This window comes from Podarcis tiliguerta (genome assembly GCF_965153285.1).
Source record: "Podarcis tiliguerta genome assembly, chromosome: 12".
NCBI lineage: Eukaryota > Metazoa > Chordata > Lepidosauria > Squamata > Lacertidae > Podarcis > Podarcis tiliguerta.
This window is the reverse complement of record NC_139545.1, coordinates 14,240,300-14,264,455: the sequence shown is the minus strand read 5'-3', so window position 1 is coordinate 14,264,455 and position 24,156 is coordinate 14,240,300. Positions and strand designations below refer to the sequence as shown.

Sequence of the window (24,156 nt, the reverse complement as noted above, 5' to 3'; positions counted from 1 at the left end):
CAAATCGAGAACTCACCCTGAAACATATATAGATGGTACCTAACACCACAGAAGCTAGCAAACACAGCCAGGAACCTCATCTAAAAGCCGGAGAAGCTGTACTGCAATAGGCACATAGTTCCCTAAAGTCCAAAATCCTCCTGGATATAAGTGCTGCAGTGAAATTTCCAAAAAACCCACAACAAAACAGGTAATAGAAGCAACTCAAAAACTCGCCCTATTAAATATCTTCCAGGAAGAACACACACAAACACTATAAGGAACTCATACGTTACTTACTCTCAATCAGCTAGGGAACTCAACCTCTTCCAATAAAAATAAATATCAATAAAAATAGATAGATGCACAAAGGACCTACCCATGTGATGCTGGCTCAACCCTCCCTACACTAAGAACAGGCAATAGAACGAAAGAACAATATCCCCATCTCTCTGCCTGCCCCTTTCCCCCAACTGAAAGAAGTCTATGACAAAAAGGTCTCTCGCCAAACATAAACCAACTGAAAAAGACTATGAATTGAGAGAGCATCGATGTACCGTTCCCTGTTTATCCGTTTGCTTTGTAACACAACCCCCCCCCCCAATAAAACCTTTTTTAAATAAAGGGTACTTGCCTGGAGGCAGAGTTGGTAACCAAAGTCAGCTCCAGTCCTAAAGTCAGGCCTACAGCAGCTCACGTGGTCAGAAAGTCCAGGGGTCAAGGTATCCGATGTCCCAAAAGGAGCAAAAAGCAGCAAGGCTGGACCAGAAACCACATTGTTTCCAGAAACTGACTGAGGCTGGAAGCCCTGCTGAAGAAAGCTGGAGCCAGCTGGTTCTCATCAGCACCTCTACTTCTGAGTCCTTGATGGCTGATGAGAAGCAGGTGGAGTCACTTTGCTTTCTGCCTTCAGGCTGCTGTTCAGCAGTGAAGCTGACTCCTGGCCCATGACATGGCCCAACCTATCCTAGTCCTTCATTCATTCTGTAATGGATGTTGTGTTGATTGGGTTTGAATTGGTGACTGCATATGCATCAGGTTGGGGTTTCGCATATTTTTTTTACCTGTACATAGACTATGCCACCAACACTGGCTTTTCCCCATTATCATATCAAAAACAGACCAGCCAGCCAGACCAGCTTCAGGGTTTTGGAACTGCTTGGGTAAGATCATTGTTACCATGACGCAGTTAAGGCCCTGTCATCTGTACATCTCTGCTCATTCTGTACATGTATGGCTGAATGACCGCTCCTGTCTTTCCTAAGAAGCCCACATGAAATGGGAGCACCCTGATTCTTTTGCATGCAAAAAATGATGGGAAAGCAGAATCTCTCAAAAGCTGAGAGGCAGCAAGAAATAAATTGCTTGCCAGGAGTCACTGAGTGCTTGACTGCCAGGATTAGCAGTGTTTGCTAGAATTACATGAATTAGCCAAGGGCGATGGAAAGGCCGTCCTCAATCCAATATCAACGCGCCCATAATCTAGACTTGAAGGCAAATGCAAAAGGTTCACTCCAAGATGACATTAAGCAAAAACCCACCAGGGTGGCAAACATCAGTCCACGGACACTTCCCTGTCTCTTTTTGGGGTAAGAAATTAAAACCTAAATATGTGGCTGCCAATTACCACAAAGGAATAAAGGAGGGCTATTTAGGCTTCCTGATGCAGCCGTTATCAGCTCTGAAAATTTTGCCTGTCTACAGTGTGCATGGAACTGTCAACAGCAAATACTTGTTCTCAGCTCTGGAAGGGAAGCAGTATGTGAAGTCAAGAGACTGGCAGGCATTGGAGACATCTAAAGACAACCCGACAAAGGTTTAGGATGAGAGCTAGCATACTTGATCCAGACTACATCTAAGAGAAGATGACAGAATAGCTGCAACGTTTATGCCTTTGAATACCAGTTGCTAGAAATGCTGCTACCCTCGCATCCAACTTGCAGGCTTCCCACAGCATCTTGTCGGCCACTGTGAAAAGGACAGAGTATAGAGAGGACATTGGCTTGATCCAGTAGGCTTGTCTAATGTTCTTATGTTCCTAATATTGGCCCAGTTTGCCACATCTTGTTACACTACAGTATAAATTAAGCTCTAGTTTAATATGCACCAGCACTAAGTTTTCCATGGTACACCTCCATTTTTTTCTGTTGCCGTGCCACAAACAAGCCAGAATTCAGATTGTCCTGTTGTCTGAACCAGTTTCTTTTTTTGTAGGAAGCAAAGACCAACCAATCACTAGCAGTTGCCATTTGTTTGGGGGGGGGGGGAAATAAACCATGTGCCTAGGTTTGGGCCACGTGAGACTCTAACTTGTTTCATCTGCGGTGTGGCAGATGAGGGGTACTACCCTGATGCTCATTCGCATTAAGCCATGGTTTGTTTTAAACCTATGGTTCAGTGTGCCCCGTGGACCAGGCCAGCCTCAAAGTGACTGAGCGTAGTTGGGAATGAAATACAGCAGTTGGTGGCAGTGAATATCTCAGTGTAAGCCCCAGTATTGACTTAACTTTTCTGCTGCTCTTGATTTCTGTATGGCAACATGTGATCCAGTACAGAATATTGCTTGCTTGATCAAAGCTTTGGGCACCCCAGATCTCTATCTTGCTCAACATTTATCACTTTTATACATTACAGAAGCAACTCCAAGGACATTTTTATACTTTCTGAAACCAAGGAATGGAAACAGCAGAGGCAAAATATAGTACAGAAGACAAAATATAGCAAATTACAGGGAGATTACATGGAGCTGCCAGAAAACAAGAAAACACACACCTCTTGGCATTGAACAAGGATATACTATGGAGGTAGTCAACATGGTGCACTCCAGACTACAACTCCCATCACCCTGAACCATTGGTCATGCTTGCAGGAGTTGATGGGAGTTCTAGTTCAATCCTTGCTGGGAAGCAACTTGGTTATATCAGAGTTCTACTTTTTCAAGTCATCATCCTATTCTGCCTTACATCATTGCAAGCCAGCAGATAATGCTTTAAAACAATTATCACCCTTATGACTATATGTTGTATCTGCTAATAATAAGAAAGATGTGGAAGTCAACATATTCAAAGTTAACTGGGAGGCAGGCGGCTTGCTGTTATGGGACATGGCTGTGAAATCTCGTTAATTAACACTAATATTCCAAAATAACAATGGCATCAAACAACATGGGGGGTTTCTTCACTTTAGATTAATAGATTAGGAATATACTTTCAAAACATAATTTGCATTTAATATGTGGGATTTAAAATGGTTTTTTTAAAAAAATTAAAATCTCATCATGCTTATAAACAAGCAATTATTATTTTTAATAAGATAGAGGACATCATGTGAAATAATTAGTTACTAACTTGCATTAAAAACGTGCACTTTGATAGGAAAGGATAACGGTGGTTGATATGGTATTGTGTCTCAGTGAAAAGGCACAGCACAACTCCAAATCAAAGTAGACAGCTTGGACATTTATTAATGTGACAGATTTGGGAGTTAGAGATGAGCACTGATGGAGAACAATTGCTTTCTCTCGTATGAGTGCAATCTTCAGGTAATTGAGGGTAGCCAGGATTGCCATCTGAAGCACTTAAGAGTGAACTGCAAACAGGCAAACTTGACAACTGTTGTTTTTTTAAACTCTTTCCCTGCTCTTGTTGCTAGGGGACATCAGAAGAGGGGAATTGCTCACAAGATTGTGTTAAGTTCCTGAAAACACAGAGCGCCATATATACTTCAGTCTGAACTGGGAGAAATTGGAAATTCTTTTATCACTCTTATTCATTGCACCCTTGTTGTTGAATATGTGAAGATCTCTGGCTTTGTTTATGTAGATGTATGTGAACAGCAGACACTGGATCTGCCTTCTCTGTGGGTTTCCCTTCAGCAACTCTCAACAGCTGATGCCAATACAGATGTGCCATTAAAAAAAGCGGCTTGTCTTGCTGGCTGTCAGATCTGCTGTAGTAGGAACAGCCAAGGAAGCCACCACTGGGAGTGTGGGGCTTCCTACAATGCAGGTGACAAGGTCTCTTGAACCACGCATAGCCTGTGTGTCTCCAAACCGCTCATGCACAGGGCAGAATGAACTTAAAAAGTGATATTTTTTATATTATATATTATATTTTTTATATTAAGCAATTAACAACAGCCAATTTTCTGCTGAGGAAAGGAAAAAACCAGACACACGTATCTGTTTCATAACATGATAGAGGTAAATATACACTAAATATAAACACACACATGTATTATCAGTATGGAAGGTTTTGAGTTATTTTTTGAACGTGTCAATCAGATGTGTCACTGTTTCTTTGCTTATCCTTTGGCATCTGTTGCGATGAAGAAAACTCTTAACAAAAATTGTCGTCCAGAGTCATGTGGGCAGGTTGGTGCCAGATGATACCTTTTCGGGGGAAGATTTTCCTGCTTTGCGTCTTCGGACCAATATTTTTGATGGGAAGCCTGCCTGCACCTCAGGATGTCAATAGTTAAGTGAATGTTATGGAGGGCTCAGTGAACTGAAAAATGTCCTCATCAAACAACTCATCAGACAGCTGCTCTTCGCCATCAGCAAAGTAAGTTGGGAATGGTAAATTCTTGCTGTCATCTTTGTAAGCTGGTAGAGCCGAATCCTTGACCTAAAACACAACAAGCGCAAGAGGGGTTGATAATGAAAAGTGGGCAAAAATTCACTTAGGATTCAAAACACAAAGCTATTGCTCAGAGCACCAGTTGGCCTAACTAGATAAGGAAAGTGTAATGTGAGATGAGAACTTGGGAGGAAAGAAGCTTGTCATTAGACATAATGTGACAGAGAGGACAACAAAAGAAAGATCGGAGAGGTAGTTGTAGAGATGTGAAAGCCTGGGGGTAAAACCTTGGGAGTGGGGGCAAAACCATTTTTTCATCATTTTTCCTCCTAATAGAAAAAAAAAGAATTTTTTGAGAGCACAGAAGAAAAAAAAGCCTCCTATGAAACACTTCATCTTTTATACTGAGCTAAATACTTCAGATTGTTTTAAGACAACCTATAGCATTAAATAATGACAGTCAAATGATCTGCGGTCATCTGCAAATGCGGCCACTTCACTGCTCTTCACGGATCATTCATGAGCAGGTTAAGAACATTGATCCTTATATGGATGACCAAGAACTCCCACTTCTCAGTTTCCCCCATTGTGAGAAGTGTCCATCTATTAGTATACTCTGCTTCCTGTTCTATAACTAGATATCAACCCATAAGACGAGCTCATCTCATGGTTATTAAATTAATGTGCTCCAGAGGAATGAGCACATACAACAGACTCTCTCTCTTGCTGTCCTTTAAGAGACAATTGGGGGAAACACTGATGAGTGGGTGCCTTGTAGAGTCTTTTATTTGTTGTGTGTCATGGGGGGTGGGGTGGGGAATGAGCCTGGCTATCCTTTGGATAAATGAATCTGGGGAGGGGCTCAGCTTTCCCACAATGTGTTTAATCGTGAAATGGTCAGCCTGGCTACAAGCACAAATGTTACCAGTTCCTTTGATTTAATATATGCATTAATGTCAACCGAAATAGATAATAAAGTATTGACAAAATGTGTGTATGTATGCCAACACCATCACGCACAAAGATACTTGTTTTGCCATGCTCCTTGTTTTTTCTAAATTACAGCTTTATCTTTAAAAAAATAAAATAAAACAACAAACTAAAAAAGATCACACAGCAGGTATGTGTTTAGAAATGGGGCATAGGTATTCAACTGTTTAAAATGGGTTTTAGGTCACGGTTTTGCAAAACAGTAAATTAATGCCTTGTAGAAGCCTAGGGAAATGTACATACAAGACACTGTGCTAGTGATAGCAGAGGTCTCAAGTTCGAACAGCTACAGCTCAGCAGAACATAATCCGCAAAAATTGCTTAAGCATGTAGCAAGCTTAATGCTTAGAAGTAGGGTGAAGTCACAGACCACTTTGCAGTTTAGCAGAGCTCCAGGCTGAATCAGTACTTTGCACGAACAGTAACAAGATGCAAGACACTTACGTAGCAAAAAAAGTACCTTTCCCCAAAGTGAGCAAGACTGGAATCTTTTTGCCTCAGTATAAATGTTAGATATCAAAGGGCTAGGGACACTGAATGCTGCAAGACTTCTTTGCTCTCAACTGCTCCTAGGCTAAAGGTCATGGAGGAAAAAGCACCCTGCAAGAGTGAAGAAACTGTCCCACGTGGGTTTGTGTGTCCACCATTTCCCAATCCTATGTTTCCTTGTTTTAATTACAAAACGTACTTTAGATTTTTTTGGGGAGGGATATGCCCCAATTACATTCTGAGCATAGTCAAAATTATATGCACCACAATTTCCCATCAAATTAGGTTACAACAGCCAGAGGCAGCACAGTCTGCAATGAAGTCCAGCATTTCCATAGCATATATCCTACATAATGAGCTCAGGTGAAGCTCCTAGTAGGAAAGATAGATGAAAAAACTCAGCCTTTGGCATGAGTGATCATGATGAAAATTGAACATAACAAACTGTAGGGCAGGAGCAAAATGGCACACTATTACTCTTAGTATTTTTATTCTGCTTAATCTGGCAATTCCGCCAGAGCACGATTTCTGTTCTCATCCTGAAGCAAAGTTCTTAACCCGAGGTACTATTTCTGGGTTAGCGGAGTCTGTAACCTGAAGCGTATGTAACCCAAGGTACCACTGTAATATCATACGGCCACAGGCTATGTGGCCACTAGGCCACATTTACTTTAAGGAAGCAGTACCCAGCACCATATTATTCAATGCTGTGAGATTTGATTTCAGAAGAAAATCAAATTTCTATTTTTTTTCTAGCTTGTGCCACAGTACCAAATTAAAAATGATAATGTAAAAAGAGCGACCGAGCGCTATCCTGCTTGTTAACAGGCTCCTTTGCAAAGGTCTTACCTGACCAACCACTGAAACATCACTTTGTATTCTTCTGTGACAGCTTTCAATGCTTGCCAGTATCCATTCACAACGTAAGGAGTTTTTTTCCAATTTAAAAAAGAGTTCTTTGCCCAACCTGACACCTTCCAGATGTACTGGACTACAACATCCATCACCTCTAGCCAGTATGGCCACTTGTCAGGAATGATGGGAACTGGAGTCCAAAACATCTGGAAGGCACCAGCTTGGGAAACAAAGCACAACACATTGATGCACATGGCACAAGGTGGAAGAAACAATAAAATCAAGGCTGACCAAAGCAGTCATTGAATGCACTGTGTTGCCACATTATCCAACAGTTCGAAGCCAAACTTACCTTTACTAAACAGTTTTTATGACCTGGAACACAACCGTGTACATAAATGATATTGTGCTTCACACTGATCCGCCACACCTGAAAGATTAAAACGACCAAATTGAAACCAAAACATTCTGTGGTGGTTTTAAAAATTACTTGCTGTGCTAACTGCAGCGTCTTTCTGCAGACTTTCGTATATTGTGGGGGAAAGAAAATACAGCTCTGCATCCTCTTTACATAGCAACAGAACAGCACCATCAGCATTCCCAGACAAACTGTGCCTCACTTGTCAAGCAGGCCGGGCTGCACTGAGTACTGAGGAGGCACTTTGGTACTTTGACTTGTGCCTCGACAGTGGCAGGGTCACCACCTCCGGCGATTTCAAGTCCCCTTTCCCCAGCTCCATCAGTGGCCAGTGCAGGCCAGGGAAGTCCTCTTTCTCCCCCTGCCTGAAGCAATGCTGTTGTCAGCAGGCAAGCAAGAGGCAGAGAGGGAGGGAAAGGCCCTTATTCCACCTCCATGCTAACAGCAGTGGCCGTCTCCTCATGCCCTTGTGGGTTTGCCGCTTTGATATGTAAGAAGAAAATGTGATGTTTGCTATTACGTGAGGGTGATTATGCACTAGGAAGCTACTTTATCGAAGGGGCAAAAATAAAGGACACGCACCTCACCCTTATTGCACATTCATAAGCCTCACCTTTAGTCCCACCGTTGTTCTGAAGACGTTTCCCATCCGCCCTGGCATTTTCTTTCCCTTGAAAACCCTTGCAACCTTCTGTCTCAAAAATACGAAATACAAGTTAGGCATCGACCATGGAAGTGCTCTTATATGGCATGTGAACAAGAGTAAAATAAGATAAAGTAAGATTCAGCATCAAAACCAAAGCAGGTATTGTGTTAGCAACATGCCCTAAGTACTACTTTTAAAAAGCATCTTGACACCGATGCACATTTACTTCAAAGTTTTATTGACTTGTGTCACGCTCACTATGTAGGATCCCAATAAACTGTTCAACGTAGAGAGCTCATTGTTTAATGAAATACCTACAGTCACTGAAAGAAAATTTGTCTAAACACTTGTCTTTTTGTAATGACAAAGTCACAGTAACTCACTTAGGGAAGTTTTTAATGTGTGACATTTTGATGTATTTTTAATCTTTGTTGGAAGCCACCCAGAGTGGCTGGGGAAACCCAGCCAGAAGGGTGGGGTACAAATAATAAATTATAATAATATTATTAAAAATACTTACACTATTGGAAATGGCTCCAGGTCTCCTGTGTGTTTTAGTCTGGCCATGGGAAGCAGGCTGACCTTTAAAACCCCATCTTTTCATGACTCCTTGGAAGCCTTTGCCAAGTCTAAAGCAGATAAGGCCAAGTCAAATCAGTTTTGAAATAACCCACTTGAAAAAGGTAATTTGCCCAAAATATGGATTGCAGTTTCAGTACAAGGCACTTATAGAATGCTGCTAAAAAATGCCTCTGTATGGCAGATAGAAAGGCGCATGCGTCCTTTGCACTTCCCTGGGAGTAAGTCACCCTTGCAAAGAAGCCCCCCCCCCCAAAGATACAAGATTGCAGGCAGCTGGCAGAGGACGGATGGGAAGCTGCAATTCTATGCTGCGTGTGGAGGAGGGAACTTCTTTCTCCTTCAGTCCACTTGGTTTCAATGCTTCATGCAGAGAAGGAACAGAGCTCTTCCTCTCTCCTCAGCCAGCTCACTCTCCCACCTGCATTTAACTCCTGGCCACCTATGACAACCAGACTAGTGCTTAAATACAAAGTTGATGTAAGCCACATAAAACAAGACTTGCTTGCAATGTTAAAGCATGGAATCTACTTCAGGAGGATCCCGCATGCAAGTCCCAGTAGACCAGATCACCTTTGGAAGCCTCCCAGTGAAGTAGAAGCAGAACCACCATAGAACAGCGTCCACGGTCCAATAAATCAGCTTGAAAGGGTATCTTAGTGGATGATAATGAAAGCCCCTGAAGGGTCTCAGCAGAATCAATGGGTTCACACTTAATGCTCTCATGCAGCAGATGTCAACCAATGATCAACAAATGAAACTCATCTTTCCAAAATCTAAAGCAGGCCTAGATCAAGCCTTTGCTAGCATGACCAATGATAAGGAGTTGAAGGCACCATGTAGACTACCCCTGGCCTGGACACTTGAATTTTCTACAATGGAGTTAAGATCAGAACAGATGCAGGATGGTTTTGGAAAGGAGTATTTTGCAAAAGAAACATGTCATAGTGGGCCATTGAGGATTCCAAACCTTCCAAATGAAAAGCTCTTTAACTACCCAGACTAAGCAATACACTACGTTGGATGCAGATTACGTTAGATTCTAGTCCCACAGGTCTCAATGGGGCAGGTTAGAAATAAATAACTTAAATTCAACTTTTTTAGTGGTAGTAAAGTGTAACAAACAATCTCAATTGATTTAATCTAAAACAACCCATGGTTTAGAGTATGTACTCCTTTCTCCCAAGATGGGTGCAATTAATAAAATTATGTTGCCAAAACGACATTTTCTTGAGTATAAATTAAGCATAAATCAATTTGCTTTAGAGGTATAGGAAATACTCAAATACAGAAAAAAGGCAAAGTTGCCTATAAAACATGATAATTTCTTTAGTTGTCAGCATAATTACCTATCATTACAGAAGTATCTTATGTACATATTTCAACAGCATTTGTTTTAAGCAAAGTAGAACAGCACAAACATGTTTATTTAACCTGTAATTTTCAGACTGCTACTCAATGGTCTATTAAGACAGAAAGTATGCAGATGCATTTGGGCTTTAGAATTAAAAAATGATCACTTCTGCAAGTTAACAGAAAGCAGTTTTCAATAGGTTACACCATATAAGGCATTGTCTTTCAAGAGCTTGTTTGGAAAACGTTAAGGACTTTCAACACAATCATATGCAGGTTTATTCAGAAGTAAATTCCAGTTCTAGTTCTTGTTCTTAATTTAATTTATTACTTATTCACCCTAAGGTGCCAGGGAGCGTAATAACAATTTAACATATAACATTAAAATAGTTTGTTGTTGTTGTTTTAAAAAATACAATTATAAAAATTATTGAGAGTCCTGAAAATAGACACCTCAGCATTCAACAAAAATTATAATGAAATTGCCAGAGGAATAAGGTAGTCGAGTTTTGAAATGTTTGATTTACTGTTAAACTATTACTGAAATGTATATAAATGAAAATCATAAATAAAATTATTATTTTTTAAAGAGGAATGTTTCCTCGCAAGAGATTCATGAACTGAAGGAAGCAAACTTCAAAGAAGACAGCTCTGTCAACTTTAATCAACTGGCATAAATCCCTGGTGTCATAAGACCAAGTGTCCACTTAAACATTTCATCTGATGGTCTGTTTTTATTTCATTCTTGCTTTTAAAAGAAATACCATGAATTATCTTCACAGCCAAAAATAGTCCTTTTCAAGGGATAAAAATCGAAAAGCAATTTCATCACAACCAAGTGTGTGTGTGCACGGCCACACTCAGGGAGCAGTTTTTCTTTTTCTGCCTGATTCAGGCACAAGCTCCAAGTATACCACAAAAGAAAAATTCCAGTGGCTTTGGAAAACATTTCCCTCGTTTTATTTTATTTCTCTGGCTTATTAATACCTTTTGTTTTAATATTTTCTTGTAAATCACTTTGTGCATTGCCTTCAAAGTCTAATACAGTGGTACCTTGGGTTACATACACTTCAGGTTACAGACTCCGCTAACCCAGAAATAGTACCTCGGGTTAAGAACTTTGCTTCAGGATGAGAACAGAAATCGTGCTCCGGCGGTTCGGCAGCAGCAGGAGGCCCCATTAGCTAAAGTGGTGCTTCAGGTTAGGAACAGTTTCAGGTTAAGAACAGACCTCCGGAACGAATTAAATACTTAACCCGAGGTACCACTGTAACTATCTAAAATAAAGTGGTTAAAAACATCCTAGTGCATAAATAGCAACAGGAGGAAACTTACGTTTTTGCAGTGACATCCACATATTGTCCAGGACGGAAGTGAGCAGCATACAGGGGAGTACCTGGTGGGGAAGGAAGGTAATCAAGTAAACCTATTATCATTATTCTTATTTGTTTGGACAAAGTCCAAGGCATATCAGGCATTTCTGGAGTGCTGCGATGGGCCCAGAGTGATCCATGTCATGCAATGGTGAAGGTTGTAATTTTTTGGAATTCCCTTTGTTCCTGCAGGGGGAGGCATCAAAAATGGCCTCCTTCCCTGTTCCTCTGATTGGAACACCACCCACAAAACAAAACAAACTTTATCTCTAAGAAAGCTTTTTAAAAAAGGTAGCAGCCATTTCAGATCACATGACTTTCTCTGTGGGAAATGTATGGTTATAGTATTCGACTTTTTACATACATAGGATTTGCTCCATTTTACCATAGGACTTCAAAACCTTGTCAGCTCTGCACAATGGCTCTGATCTACCAAGAGAAAATATTGTGCAAAATTATATTCCACGGTTCTTCATTCTGCATAGATTACCTGGCTTAATGAGGGCATTTTCAGACACTCTAAACGTTGAAATCTTCTCCTTTGGCGGGATGCCAACGGTTCTGCACAACTCCATCATAGCTCTCCCTTTCTGTAAGAAATGCAACCGGTAACAATGAGAGAATTACGGAGAAATTAGAATCTTTACATTGAAAATCCTCGAACGCTTCAAACAATTTAAAATATATGCTAATTGTGTGGTTTTAAGGACTTGCTTCTTGATAAAATTTAGAGAGTCTTTGTCTCATAGTTGTATCACAGTGTGTGATCCTATACACATCTGCTCAAAATCTTTAGTTTTAAAGAAGTGTTTGTTATTATTAAAATAAAATTATTTTTTATTACAATGCATAATCAAGCATAGGGAAAAATCATAGAAAGAAACTGGAGCTCAGGATGGCAGATATGTTCTCCAGTTTTCTGCCCCATTTTATCCTCACAAAAACTGTGTGAATTAGGTTAGGAGGAGACACACTGGTTGGCCCAAGGTCAGCCAATGAGCTTTAAGGCTGTGGGGATTTCAAACCAGGTTTCCCTTGTCTAAATACAGCTTTTATTAACTAGACAAGACAAAATGTGGCCTTGTTAGTGATATAGGAATGCCCCTGTGAAAGCCTTAGGCTTGTGTGCTATCCACTCCCCCCAGTGCAGCCACAAGGAGTTTGGAAAGCTTTTGCTTCCTTTTTAAACTAAACACAGCTTAGTATTCTGTCTGATCCCAGACAGGCTGTGCTTATTCTAAACTATGCCCTGGTAAAACACAGCAACTTCAAAGCCTAGTTTATGAAGTTGAGATTAACTATAATTTAGGGCATTAAAACCGTGGCTAGAAACCAAATTTTGAAAAGTGTGCAATTATAATATGGAGACTTTTCAAATAATAAAAGTTTTACATGAAGAATAATATTTAAAAATTTGCCGAAGCGTAAAAGTTCAATAATGCATGGACAACCGCAGAGCCAGAATGAAAATGGTGAAAGAACAAAGTCTTGCAAGCTTTTAATTTTAATTCACCATACTAGAGTCTATAATCTTTAGCACAAGGATACTTCATTATTAACCAAACACATAGGAAGCATAGTTTATAAGTGGTTTATAGTGGATTAATTCTGAAATTGCCCTTGAGCCTCTCTCTCTCTCTCTCTCAACCTATCAACTAAACAGAAGTAAAATGAATGAAAACTGAAAATGCAAGAGGCCGTATTGCAGAGTTTTGTGCTTTAAATGGATTCCCCTAGAAAGCAATTTACATGACTGACAGGAGCGACACACTTGGATAATCACCATCTGTCAGGTGGTCAGTGTTGTAGAAGTTATCTGCAGTTTTCCTTTTCCCCAATGAAAGTGCCTTCCTGAACTTTCAGGGGAGTTCAAAAGGACAATTTTAAGGTTATACAGCAGCAGCATCTTGCCCCACCTGAAAACGCCCCCTACTTATCATTTTGCGTGCAAACTGAATAAAATTGATAAACCTTTATAACACTGTTTTATAGACGAAGGTTGAAATACTTCTTAGTGTCACCTTCCTGAGATTCTCTCTCTCACACACAAATGACTACTATAAAAATAATTAAAATCCAGTCCTAAGAACACGTCATTATAGTAAGCTCCAAGATGGTCACTGGAACTTATTTTCAAAGAATGCATTTAGGATAGGAGTGTTGAGTTTCTACAGTAAAACATAGCTAATTTCTTAGATAATCCTTTGAAAACTGTTATATTTAGATAGCAAATGTATTTGTCATTGGTGCAACAACTTTAAAACATGTAAAAAATTATCCTACAACACATTAAAAGAATTTATAACCAGTATCTATGGATGCTGTTTTAAAGCAGCAAGTAAAAATAAGGGGAAAGGTCTGAATAAAGATATAATAAACTCTTAGTAGAATTAAAATAAATACAGTGGTACCTCTGGTTACAAACGGGATCCGTTCCGTAGGCCCGGCCACATCCCAAAAACTTCGTAACCAGAGGCGCCCTTCTGCGCATGCGCTTGGCACAATTGAGCGCTTCTGCGCATGTGCGCACGGCGAAACCCAGAAGTATACGCTTCTGGGGTTGCCACATTAGCAACCTGAGGATTATACAGTGGTGCCTCGCAAGACGAAAAGAATCTGTTCCGCGAGTCTTTTCGTCTTGCGGTTTTTTCGTCTTGCGAAGCAAGCCCATTGACGGATTAGCGCTATTAGCACTTTAAGGGCTAAAAACGGCTTTTTAAGGCTTAAGGGATTAGCGGTTTTGCTGCTAAAATGCTTTTAGCAGCTTAGCGATTCAGAAAAAGGGGTTTTGGAGCAAAAAAAAAACCCTCAAAATTTTTCGTCAATTTTCGTCTTGCGAAGCAAGCCCATAGGGAAATTCGTCTTGCGAAGCGCCTCTGCAGACGGAAAACCCTTTCGTCTTGCGGGTTTTCCGTCTTGCGAGGCATTCGTCTTCCGGGGCACCACTGTATTACCCGAAGGTCCACTGTAATAATAATTAAAGAAATGAAAAGATAGCCACTAGATGCAAAAGCTTTTTAGGTTGTCTCCAAGTATCTGATTCCAGCTTTCTACAACATCTAACACAAGAAAGAATATTTCATCAAGACATTTGACAGGCTCAGGTAATCCTTTCAATTTCTGGAACTATTTTATTGACTATATTAAGTGTGCTTAAAAATGACAGGATGCTTTAACTTATGTGTGCAGTTCACAAACATGTAACATTTACCCAATGAGCTAGGGCATGAAACATCTATGTCCCAGTTATACTATAAACTTAGATGCAGTTAGCTTTTGTAAATTTAAAGGCACAGTTTATCTCTAGCTCTTGCAACAAGCAGCTGGATGCTCTAGGCATCAAAGGCATCTACTTGAGGAATATATCTCCTGCACATTCAGGCATTTCCAGAAGCTGTTACAGGACAGCAGTTTAGAATCTTCTGCCCACAAGAAATTATTGATCTTTCAGGGTAGATACAGTGAAATGTCAATATCTGCAAGAGGCAGAGTTTTGATCTGCATTGTAGAGCATGCTGAATGGGGATGATAGATCACAAATTATACATTGTGAGACGGGGTATGGCTGGCTGTTGCTGTTTCCTCTGAGTACCAATTAATCAAATATACTACAGTATACACATACTCTATGATTCCACACATATTATTTGAAAATTAATAACTCAATTCCAAGTTAAGGCCTTGTGAGGCTTTAACCCATCTCATAATCACACACACACACACACAAACCATTGCTGTTGAAACTTTTTACATCATTAATAAGATGGAAATTAACTTTCTATAAAACGACAGCATTTAGTTCTGTTTCCAAATTGGAGCAAGTTTACACCTGAAGAGCTGAAGGTTTATTTCCACATATGCCCATTTTCAAAAGAATCAATGAACACTCAAGAGATCTATAAAACCTAGATATTGATTAAACTAGAGATTCAAATTTGTAAATTAGAACAGTTGCTAAAAATGAGGCAAAAAATAACAATTAACAGAAAATATGGTAGATTTACTCATTGATAGAGCACTTATATCCCACACAACATTTTCTCTGGACATCGCATGAGACCCATCTCCTATAACAGCGGACTAAATAATAATAATAGTAATCATCATCATCATCCCAGTGGATGCAAGTGATGTTATCCTCAAAATGCTTTGCAAACAAGTCATAGCAAACTACCACGGTTCAGTCCTTTGGGCCAGAGTGTAAAAGACCCCACACTACCTGGAAAAGCTTTGCCGGATGCCACCAAGAAGACACAACAGGGGAAGAAAAGTATGCCTTCTTTGCTGCCTTCCCTGCTACTAGGTACTGCCTGTGCTGTGTGCCCTTACCTGGCCTGTTCCACCTGCCAAACCACATCCTCCTACCCTGAACCCACAGTGATTGGGAGCCTCCTTGCTCTCCCAGCTCCTCCCCTCCCAGACACATCTCCCCTCCCTCAATAAATAAAAACAAACAACAACAACTAAAACCCCACACAAATTAAAAACAGTGGAAACAATGAATGGTTCCATACATGGTCTGTGTCTCACTACAGATGCTCTAGACTGGTACATATCTGCTGTAATAGTTATTTACGTCCATCGTGTATGTTTTGGTATAAAGGGTGACTTGGGTTTTTTTCCCCACAGGAAGGTAGCATGCTTGCTTTCTTAAACAGGAAAGAATAATTATTAAAAGGAGGCTGAACAGGGTGGGGGGAAATTCCTCCCCCTCCACCTTTGGCAGCCCCCCCCCCTCAAGCTAATAATGATGATGATGATGATGCCTCCCTAGAAACCAAAGCCTTCTGTCTCAATTAGCCCTGTGTTTCTGTCCAAGGATAAATGGAAAAGAAGCTGCGTAGGAGCTAAAAAGCCAAGGCCTGCACATGCACGTGGGAAGAAAAGGAAGCAGAGAATTGGAGAATACATAGTGCACCTAAATGAAGGGGGAAATGTTGCAATCAGGAGGGGAGAGGCCAGAAGAAGGACATGCTGTGCCTCCTCTTTAAGCAGCACCCAGCAGGACTGAATCCTCCACTCGCCTCAACAATGTGGGTATTCCTTTAGGTATTCAGGCCTGAAGACATTAAGGGATTTACTGGTCGGCACCAACACTTTTAATTGTGCCCGGAAATGGAAATATTTTAGGAACAGTGTTATATGGTCCCAGCAGCCACTCACAGACACCCGTCTGGCAGCCACATTCTGGATTAGTTGTAGTTTCCTTCAAAGGCAGTCCCACAGTAAGCACGTTGCAGTAGTCCAAGCGGGAGATAACCAGAGCATGTACCACTCTGGCGAGACAGGGCACAGGCTGGGAGGGTCTCAGCTGGTATAGGAGCTGGAGCTGGTAGACAACCTTGACAAAGAATTGACCTGTGCCTCCATGGTCAGCTGAGAGTCCATAATGACTCCCAGGCTGCAAACGTGGCCCTTTAGGGACACAGTTACCCCATTCAGGACCAGGGAATCCCCCTCCCCATGTCCCCTATGCAAAAATCCTCTGCCTTCAGAGAATGGTAAAGAGTAGGGAGAAATCACATTTTCAAGAAATGACAGCAAACAGTGATGCATGCGAGCATTTTTTTAAAAAATAAAAAAGGCAGACTTTTAAATATAGAGGCACACCACACACCAAAATGCACTCCATAGAATAAGTTGATGAGAACTGATAACTCTATTACAAAAAGCAACACAGTAGACTTACATAAAACTGTGAAACATTTCTTCCTCCAACAAGCAGAAAGGGATCTTTTCCGCCCACTTCGTCCTTCGGTATATGCTTTAATACATGACAGTCTCTAACCTTCAAGGAAAAAGAGCCAACACAGAATGGTAAAAGTAATCTCAAAACCCGTATACATATTTTGTTGAATAATAACATCCTCATCACCATTTGTTTATTAGAGTCAACAGACCAGAAATGCATCCAAACTACACCAAAATCTTAAATACAGGACAAATAAGAAGGAAATTAAACACTTGAAGTGTAACATCGTTATATAAATCATCTAATAGGGATTTGCTAATTCAATCTCAGGTAAGCCCTTGGAAATAACCCTTCCAGCTTCAAGTGCTTAATTTCCTTCTTATACAAACAACAATGAATCAATAGTCAGATGCTGTACACAGGGCAGTACTGCAACCTTTAACCTTTATAAAGGGGAACTGAAAGTCAGCATTTATTTTTAAAATTTATACCCAACCTTTCACCGTGAATGGCCTCAAGGTACCTAGCAACATAGTAAACTATAATTTTAAAACCAACAACAAGATATAGCACAGCCAACAGTTTAGAAGAATAAACACGAATAAGGACACCTTTCTATAATGCCCAGTTCCAGAGAACTGCATTAACTGTAGATGTGCACTTGTATCTGCAGGTAATCTCAGGTTACTGTTCATGGGGTAAGAGGGAAAGGAGGCAACCAGGTCTGTTTATTAAGCCGTATTTTGTGTCTGGCGCCACCTCAATACTTATTTTGCATCCAGCTCTGATTATTGGACTTCAGAGTTCTAGCAAAACCAAACAAGAGCCAAAACAGATTTCACAAGCCTGCAAGGGGCACAGGGGAGGAGGGGGCCAGGAAGTTCCATTATGCTGCTATAACTAACGGAGCTGTTTAGTTAGGATAGTGCCCAGATCCTAAATATGCAACCTAGAAGACAGGCTGCATGTTATTTTCTTCAACCTATCGTGGTTTTTAAAGACTAATATTTGCCTTACCTGAAGTAATGTGACAGGCACTCTTTCACCTTTCTTGGTCCACAATGGCATCATCCCCAACTTTACTGCAATAAGTCCAACTCTTTTAGAACCTGTGTTTAAAAGTGAAAGCAGTCCCTTTAACTATTTAGCCAATGGCAGCCAGGTGCTCCATACAGGTGAGCACATAGAATTTCCTCAAATGTGTGTAGTGGCTGGTGAAAGAGGGACAGAGCACTCTGCTTCCATATTGACTACAAAGAAAGAAGCTTCTAGCTGGGATCACCCCCCCCCCATTTGCTTACTAGCCTCCTTTTTACTCATAAGAGGGGTCCACCTTAGGAGTAAAAAGCAAACAAATATTTATTTTTGCATACAGGCTATGTATTTTTGGCAGCTTTGTACCAAAGCCGAGTGAACGAAAGGGACCACGGTTGCAACTTAATATTAAATGACATTTTGCAAGCGTTTCCTAATTGTGGTCCACAGACCACCAGTGGTCTACAAGCTTCATTCAGGTGATTCATGGCATGCCTGTGAAAAATGACGGGAGCATCAGCCGCAAAGGGCAAGAGCAGTGGCTGCACCATCATTCTTAGAACCTGGCATTCTGCCCAGAAGGCAGATGGGATGGACTGGAAGTGGCAGGGCAGGGAGCTGTCCATGAAGAAAAAGTTATGGGAATCTAAGTGTGGACAACACCTGAAAAACAAAGGGTTCAATCAAATCCATTGGAGACCCAATGCCCGAGTACAGAGGGATCCCTTTGTGGCATGACAGAGCCCTTTCCCCTGGGTTATGCACATGCAGGTATTCACATAGGCACCACAATAGGGAACAAAAGGATTGTGTGTGCATTCCATATTCCCAGCCAGCATGGATTCATTTAGTCAAGGACTACACATTTGCAACATGTGGTCCTTGGGGGTGGGGGATGAAAAAAGAAAAGGCTAGCTGGAATCACCACCACCACCACCACCACCATCATCATCATTTTATTATTTATACCCCACCCATCTGGTTGGGTTTTCCCAGCCACTCTGTGGCTTACAGCACATATAAAAACATAGTAAAACATGAAACATTAAAAACTTCCTGATACAGGGCTGCCTAATAATAACTGATAGGAACTTCTCAATTTTCATAATGGCCTGGCATGCTGAATGTTTACACACATGCGCTGGGTGCAAGGGAAAATAAATCTTAGGTCCTACATGTGCTGCTTCCTTAATGGACTAGAATACAGCTCACTGATTTTAAAAGCATTTGTGTTTTAAGGAATCCAAATACAGGCTCAAGTACTGGACATAGGTTTGCTTTTGCTTCCCAACCTGTCATATACAAACCTGGCTCCCATGGATGCAAAGGCCAGGGTTCATCTTTTAGTGGACAGAGTTTACTGGCTGTTTGAGCTTTGAATTCTTCCGCTGTATACTTCTTAAGGAATTCGAAATTCTCTTCTGAAAGGTGCTCATCCCACCATGTGGAATTGTCAGTAATGTGCCTAGCTGTGACACACCACAGACCACTATCAAACAGAAGATAAAAATGGTTTAGAAAACGAGATATGCACAATAGCCTTTCCCAGTTCTCAGTTCTGATACCCAGTTATCTTCAAGGTATCGCCAAGCATAAATACAGGTAGGCAAAAATAATAATCCCAGACTGGCAAACACCTGCAGCCCCAAAAGCAAGGACAGGAAGTATATCACTACTATATCAGTTTAAAAGATTCGAACTGAAGAGATGATTATCAATGTTGAAGGCTCTGGTTGATATGCCAAATGCAGAATTACAAAGCATGTTGAGAGGCCTTGGCAAATAATCATGCTTTCCAGAACATTACACTAACATGTTTCACAAGCATATTAAAGGACAGCAGGACGGGAGTTAACTAGAATTTTTGCATGCCTTATAAGCGCTTTTATGTTAAAACTTTCCAAAGCATGTGGGCTGCGACCCAACTGACATTGCAGAAATGGAAGAATGAAGTGCATTACCCTAACTGTTGTAGGCTGATAATGAAATTGTAAGAAAGGCAGAAAGAATTGCTGATGGGAACATATTTAGTAAATTGGCAAATGGAAAAGCAGCAGACTTACAGAAATATTCAAAGTTCTTTGGAGAGTATTATGCAGCCAATATAATAAGCTAAATCTATGGTGCAGTTTCAAGGAGAAACACTGCTTTATTAAGATGGACAGACAGGTTCTCTTTACCTGAGGCAGCAGGTTATACTGTAATAGTTGAAGAAGCCTCTTATGTGAAGTGCCCAACTCTACCCCAGTCACCTACAGTTGCCAGAACAATACCTTTTCATTGGCTAACAGAGAAAATGGTCCCAGGCTTAGGGCCACACAAGCAAACCAATGTAGTTGCAAAACACCAACTGATACAATAGCATACATTCTTAAGAGTTCCCTTCACACATCACAATTTAACCAAGGAAGGGAATAAAACACGGGTTTCGAAATAAGTATATGCTTGGCCTGGGCGATATATTGATATATACAGGACCAGTATGTGGGGGCAGACCGCAATGACAGCTTCACTCAGCGGTATATCGCTGGTGAAACCGTCACCACTCTTGAGTTCCTCTGCCTCCAGTGCCCAGTGTGCTGAGGGACAAACAAACTAGCTGAGAGCTGAAAGCAGAGGGACTCAAGTAGCGGCGGTTTCACCTGTGATATACCAATGTTGAAACCACCATTGCACCCTGCCCTGGCAGAGGGAGAATCAAGATGAATCGGCAAGATCCCAATACAGGCTTTTCCTTCCTTCACTTCTTTAAACTGCTTGGCTGCTGCCCTTGCCTCAGCCAAGTAGTTTTACGGAGCCCCTGACCTGATACCGGCTTGCACAAGCCAGCGGCAAGATACGGGCTCTGTTAATGTGCTCCACCTCCCCAACTGAGAGAGCCCCAGGCCCGCTATTGCTTGCATGCGAGTAGGATCTGGATCTGGCTGCTCTCAGCTGTGAAGCAGGAAGCCCCCGCTTCCCAGTTGAGAGCTCCCTGCTCCCCACCCCCGCTTGCACTGCTTGTGAGTGACAGGGGACTTAAGCCTGGCCAAGGGGCCTCGAGTCCCCTGCCAGTCTTGCACGAGTGACAGGGGATTCGGGGCTGGCTCCGCTGGGGGCAGGAGCATTTCTGCCTCCCGTCTGAACAGCAGGCTGGGGCCAGCTATATTGGCCACAGCCCTCGAGGTGTTGGGGTGAAAGCACCTCAGCTCCCATGATGAGAGCTGTGGCAGTTTCAAACAGCATCTTGCCAGCTGGGGCCAACGCAGCTTTTTTCAACATCTCAGTATATTGCCAAAGCACAATGTTTGGCTGGCGCTACACCGCATCGCCCAACTCTAGTGCTGTATATGTTGCTATAAGAGACTTCTTTACGTGTCAGGCTCCCGAAAATCGGTCTGGTTCCCTGCTAGCAATAATAATCAAGATATTATTATTTGTACTTTGCCCACCTTTCAATTTCATTGTTCCATATGGGACAATGACAATAAAGATATCTATCTATCTATCTATCTATCTATCTATCTATCTATCACCTGATTGGGTCACCCCAGCCACCCAGGGCAGTTTCCAACAAATATAAAAACACAGTGGGACATCAACTACTGGAAACTTCCCTATACAGAGTTGCTTTCAGACATCTTCTAAAAGTTGTATAGCTATTTATCTCCTTGATATCTGATGGGAAGGCCTTCCACAGGGTGGTCACCACTACTGAGAAGGCCCTCTGCCTGGTTCCTTGTAACCTCACTTCTCACAGTGCAGTGACATATATCCTTATTCACATACTGTACAGCTTTCTTTCCTTTCTCCCTCGCCCCAGCAAAACAAAGCAACCACAAAGGCACGGAGCATGGGGCAAGAGAAGAATATTAACCCTACAGCATAGACGTGTGGCGGTTGTGGTTGTGCGATGAAACCACCTTTCGATGCCCTGTCCACAACTTAGATAAGTAGAGCACCACAAATTACTACAGGTGCACACCCTTCCTCTCCCCCTCCCCAACAAGATGGGGGGGGGACCAATATGCACTTTGGGAAAGTGAGTTTCAAGAAGTTTCAAAACTCCCATTGTCCTAGGCGCATTTTGCGACAGGGCATTTCACTAGCGCAAGCAGTTTCTGAACTCCTGAGCCTAAGATTTCAGATTAAAACTGCAGAGTGGAAGGAAAGGGGGAGCTTTTTTCTGCCTCCTCTTTTCCAGCTCCTCTCTGAAGACTGGAGAAGAGACCCTCTTGGGAATATTAGGGGGGTGGGAAGGGGAAGGACTGGACCATGTGAAAAAAAGGAACACAATATTTTAGCTGCAGTTCGTTCATTTTCAGCTTTGTTATATATAAAAAAGGCGCGCCTAGACAGTCGACCATAACCCAGGTTCCAGGTGCCCTTTAGCCCCCAGCTTTCCTATCTCAAGTTTCCAACACTGGTTCCAAAAAGCTTGTACAAAACTCTCCACATTTTCCCTTGCTGAGTTTAACAGGCAGAAACCCAACAGGTAAAGCTTGGGTTCCACCCCCCCAACCCCTGAGTCGTGCGGAGAGGGGAGCCCGCCTTCACCTGCGGAACTTCTGCCTGAGGGAACGGGAGCCCCTTATTTGGGGTCACGGGGTGGGTGTCTGTGAGGGGGAAACCAGCGCCCGGCGACGGTTGAGAGCGGGAGCGCGCGCACTACCCCCCCCCCCACGTACCCGCTCCGAATCCCCGCTCCCGAAGCCAGCAGCCGCGAGCCCAACCGACACAGCAGCCCCACGCGCGACATCACGCCCGCCGCGTTCCTCGTCGGGGAGTCCGGCGGAAACCCCCCCCCCCCACACCTTTCCGCCCGACACGCTCTAGAAACTTAAGTTCCGGCTACACTTGGTTCCTACCAGCCCCGCGCCGGCGCAGAAGGAAGCGGAGCTTTTTTCTAACCTCGAGGCACAGGCAGGCTAAGAAGGGGCGTTGCCCTTCCCCCAAACGGACGCCCCGCCTACGTCATGATATATATATTTACATGAACCATAGACAAAACTTCGCCGGAGGGAAGCGGCTGCTTTTGACTTTGGCGGGAAACGGGGAGGAGGCAGCGGGTGCCGCGCCACCTGCCGGCGGGATGCCGCCGTTGCAAGAGCAAATGGCCGCAGATTTATCCCGGGATTCCCATCCGGGCATAAGAGGAGTGTCTCCTCTGATTTGAGGCATCTTTTTTTGAACTAAACGAAAAAGCCTCCAAGGCGTTGGTGGCCTCAAGTACAAACCTAAAAGCAGCTCTTCCTTGTCCCCCACCCCCAAGGATGCTGCTGTTTGGCTGTTGCTGTGCCTCTGCCCCAACAAGTGAGCAACCCAAACTGGAATTCAGGAGGGGATGAACCTAAAGCAGAGGAGCAACAAACCCCATTCACCCCTAGAAAATATTCACTTATATATTCATGAGTATGGATATCCTGTTTTGTAGCCTCAATAGGCTCTCAAAGTGTTTTACAGCAGATTCCCACAATATACCATCAGGAATAGAAATAACATGGTGTCCGTCTGATGCCAATAATTTACAGACACCATCTCCATTGTTGTTTTTTACTGGTGTCGTCCTCTGGCCTCTACCTCATAAACCAGCAGTGCCCACTGCGGACCTAAGAATTTCACCCAGGCAAAGAAGCTTGACTAAATATGCCCCATACACCTTTTAAGTCATGAATAACTAGAATAGGTTGGTGTGGGCAGGTGGGCTTGTAAAGATCTCCAAATTCCAGAGAACAGAAACTGTTGTAAAGGTAAAGGGACCCCTGACCATTAGGTCCAGTCGTGGCCGACTCTGGGGTTGCGGCGCTCATCTCGCTTTATTGGCTGAGGGAGCCGGCATACAGCTTCTGGGTCATGTGGCCAGCATGACTAAGCTGCTTCTGGCGAACCAGAGCAGCGCACGGAAACGCCGTTTACCTTCCCACCGGAGCGGTACCTATTTATCTACTTGCACTTTTTGACGTGCTTTTGAACTGCTAAGTTGGCAGGAGCAGGGACCGAGCAACGGGAGCTCACTCCGTTGCGGGGATTCGAACCGCCGACCTTCTGATCGGCAAGTCCTAGGGTCTGTGGTTTGACCCACAGCGCCACCCGTGTCCCAGGAACTGTTGTGGACTTATCTAAAAAGCTTGCTCAATGGTCATATGAATGTCCAGTTTGGCAGAGATTTCAATCCATGGAAGAGAAGCCAC

General features: G+C 42.5%; 1 protein-coding gene across 1 annotated transcript; it reads right to left on the bottom strand.

The window, feature by feature from the left end:
* Window positions 1–3,416: 3,416 nt before the first annotated feature.
* MRPL3 (mitochondrial ribosomal protein L3) lies at window positions 3,417–22,890 on the bottom strand. Its single transcript, XM_083405154.1, has 10 exons — window positions 22,654–22,890; window positions 19,294–19,475; window positions 17,969–18,060; window positions 16,949–17,047; window positions 11,750–11,849; window positions 11,222–11,282; window positions 8,475–8,583; window positions 7,922–7,999; window positions 7,243–7,320; window positions 3,417–4,604 (listed from the first exon to the last, which is right to left on the bottom strand). The coding sequence occupies exons 1-10, from the start codon at window positions 22,722–22,724 to the stop codon at window positions 4,455–4,457; spliced, it is 1,020 nt and encodes a 339-aa protein (XP_083261280.1). The 5' UTR covers window positions 22,725–22,890; the 3' UTR covers window positions 3,417–4,454.
* Between the last annotated feature and the right edge of the window lie 1,266 nt (window positions 22,891–24,156).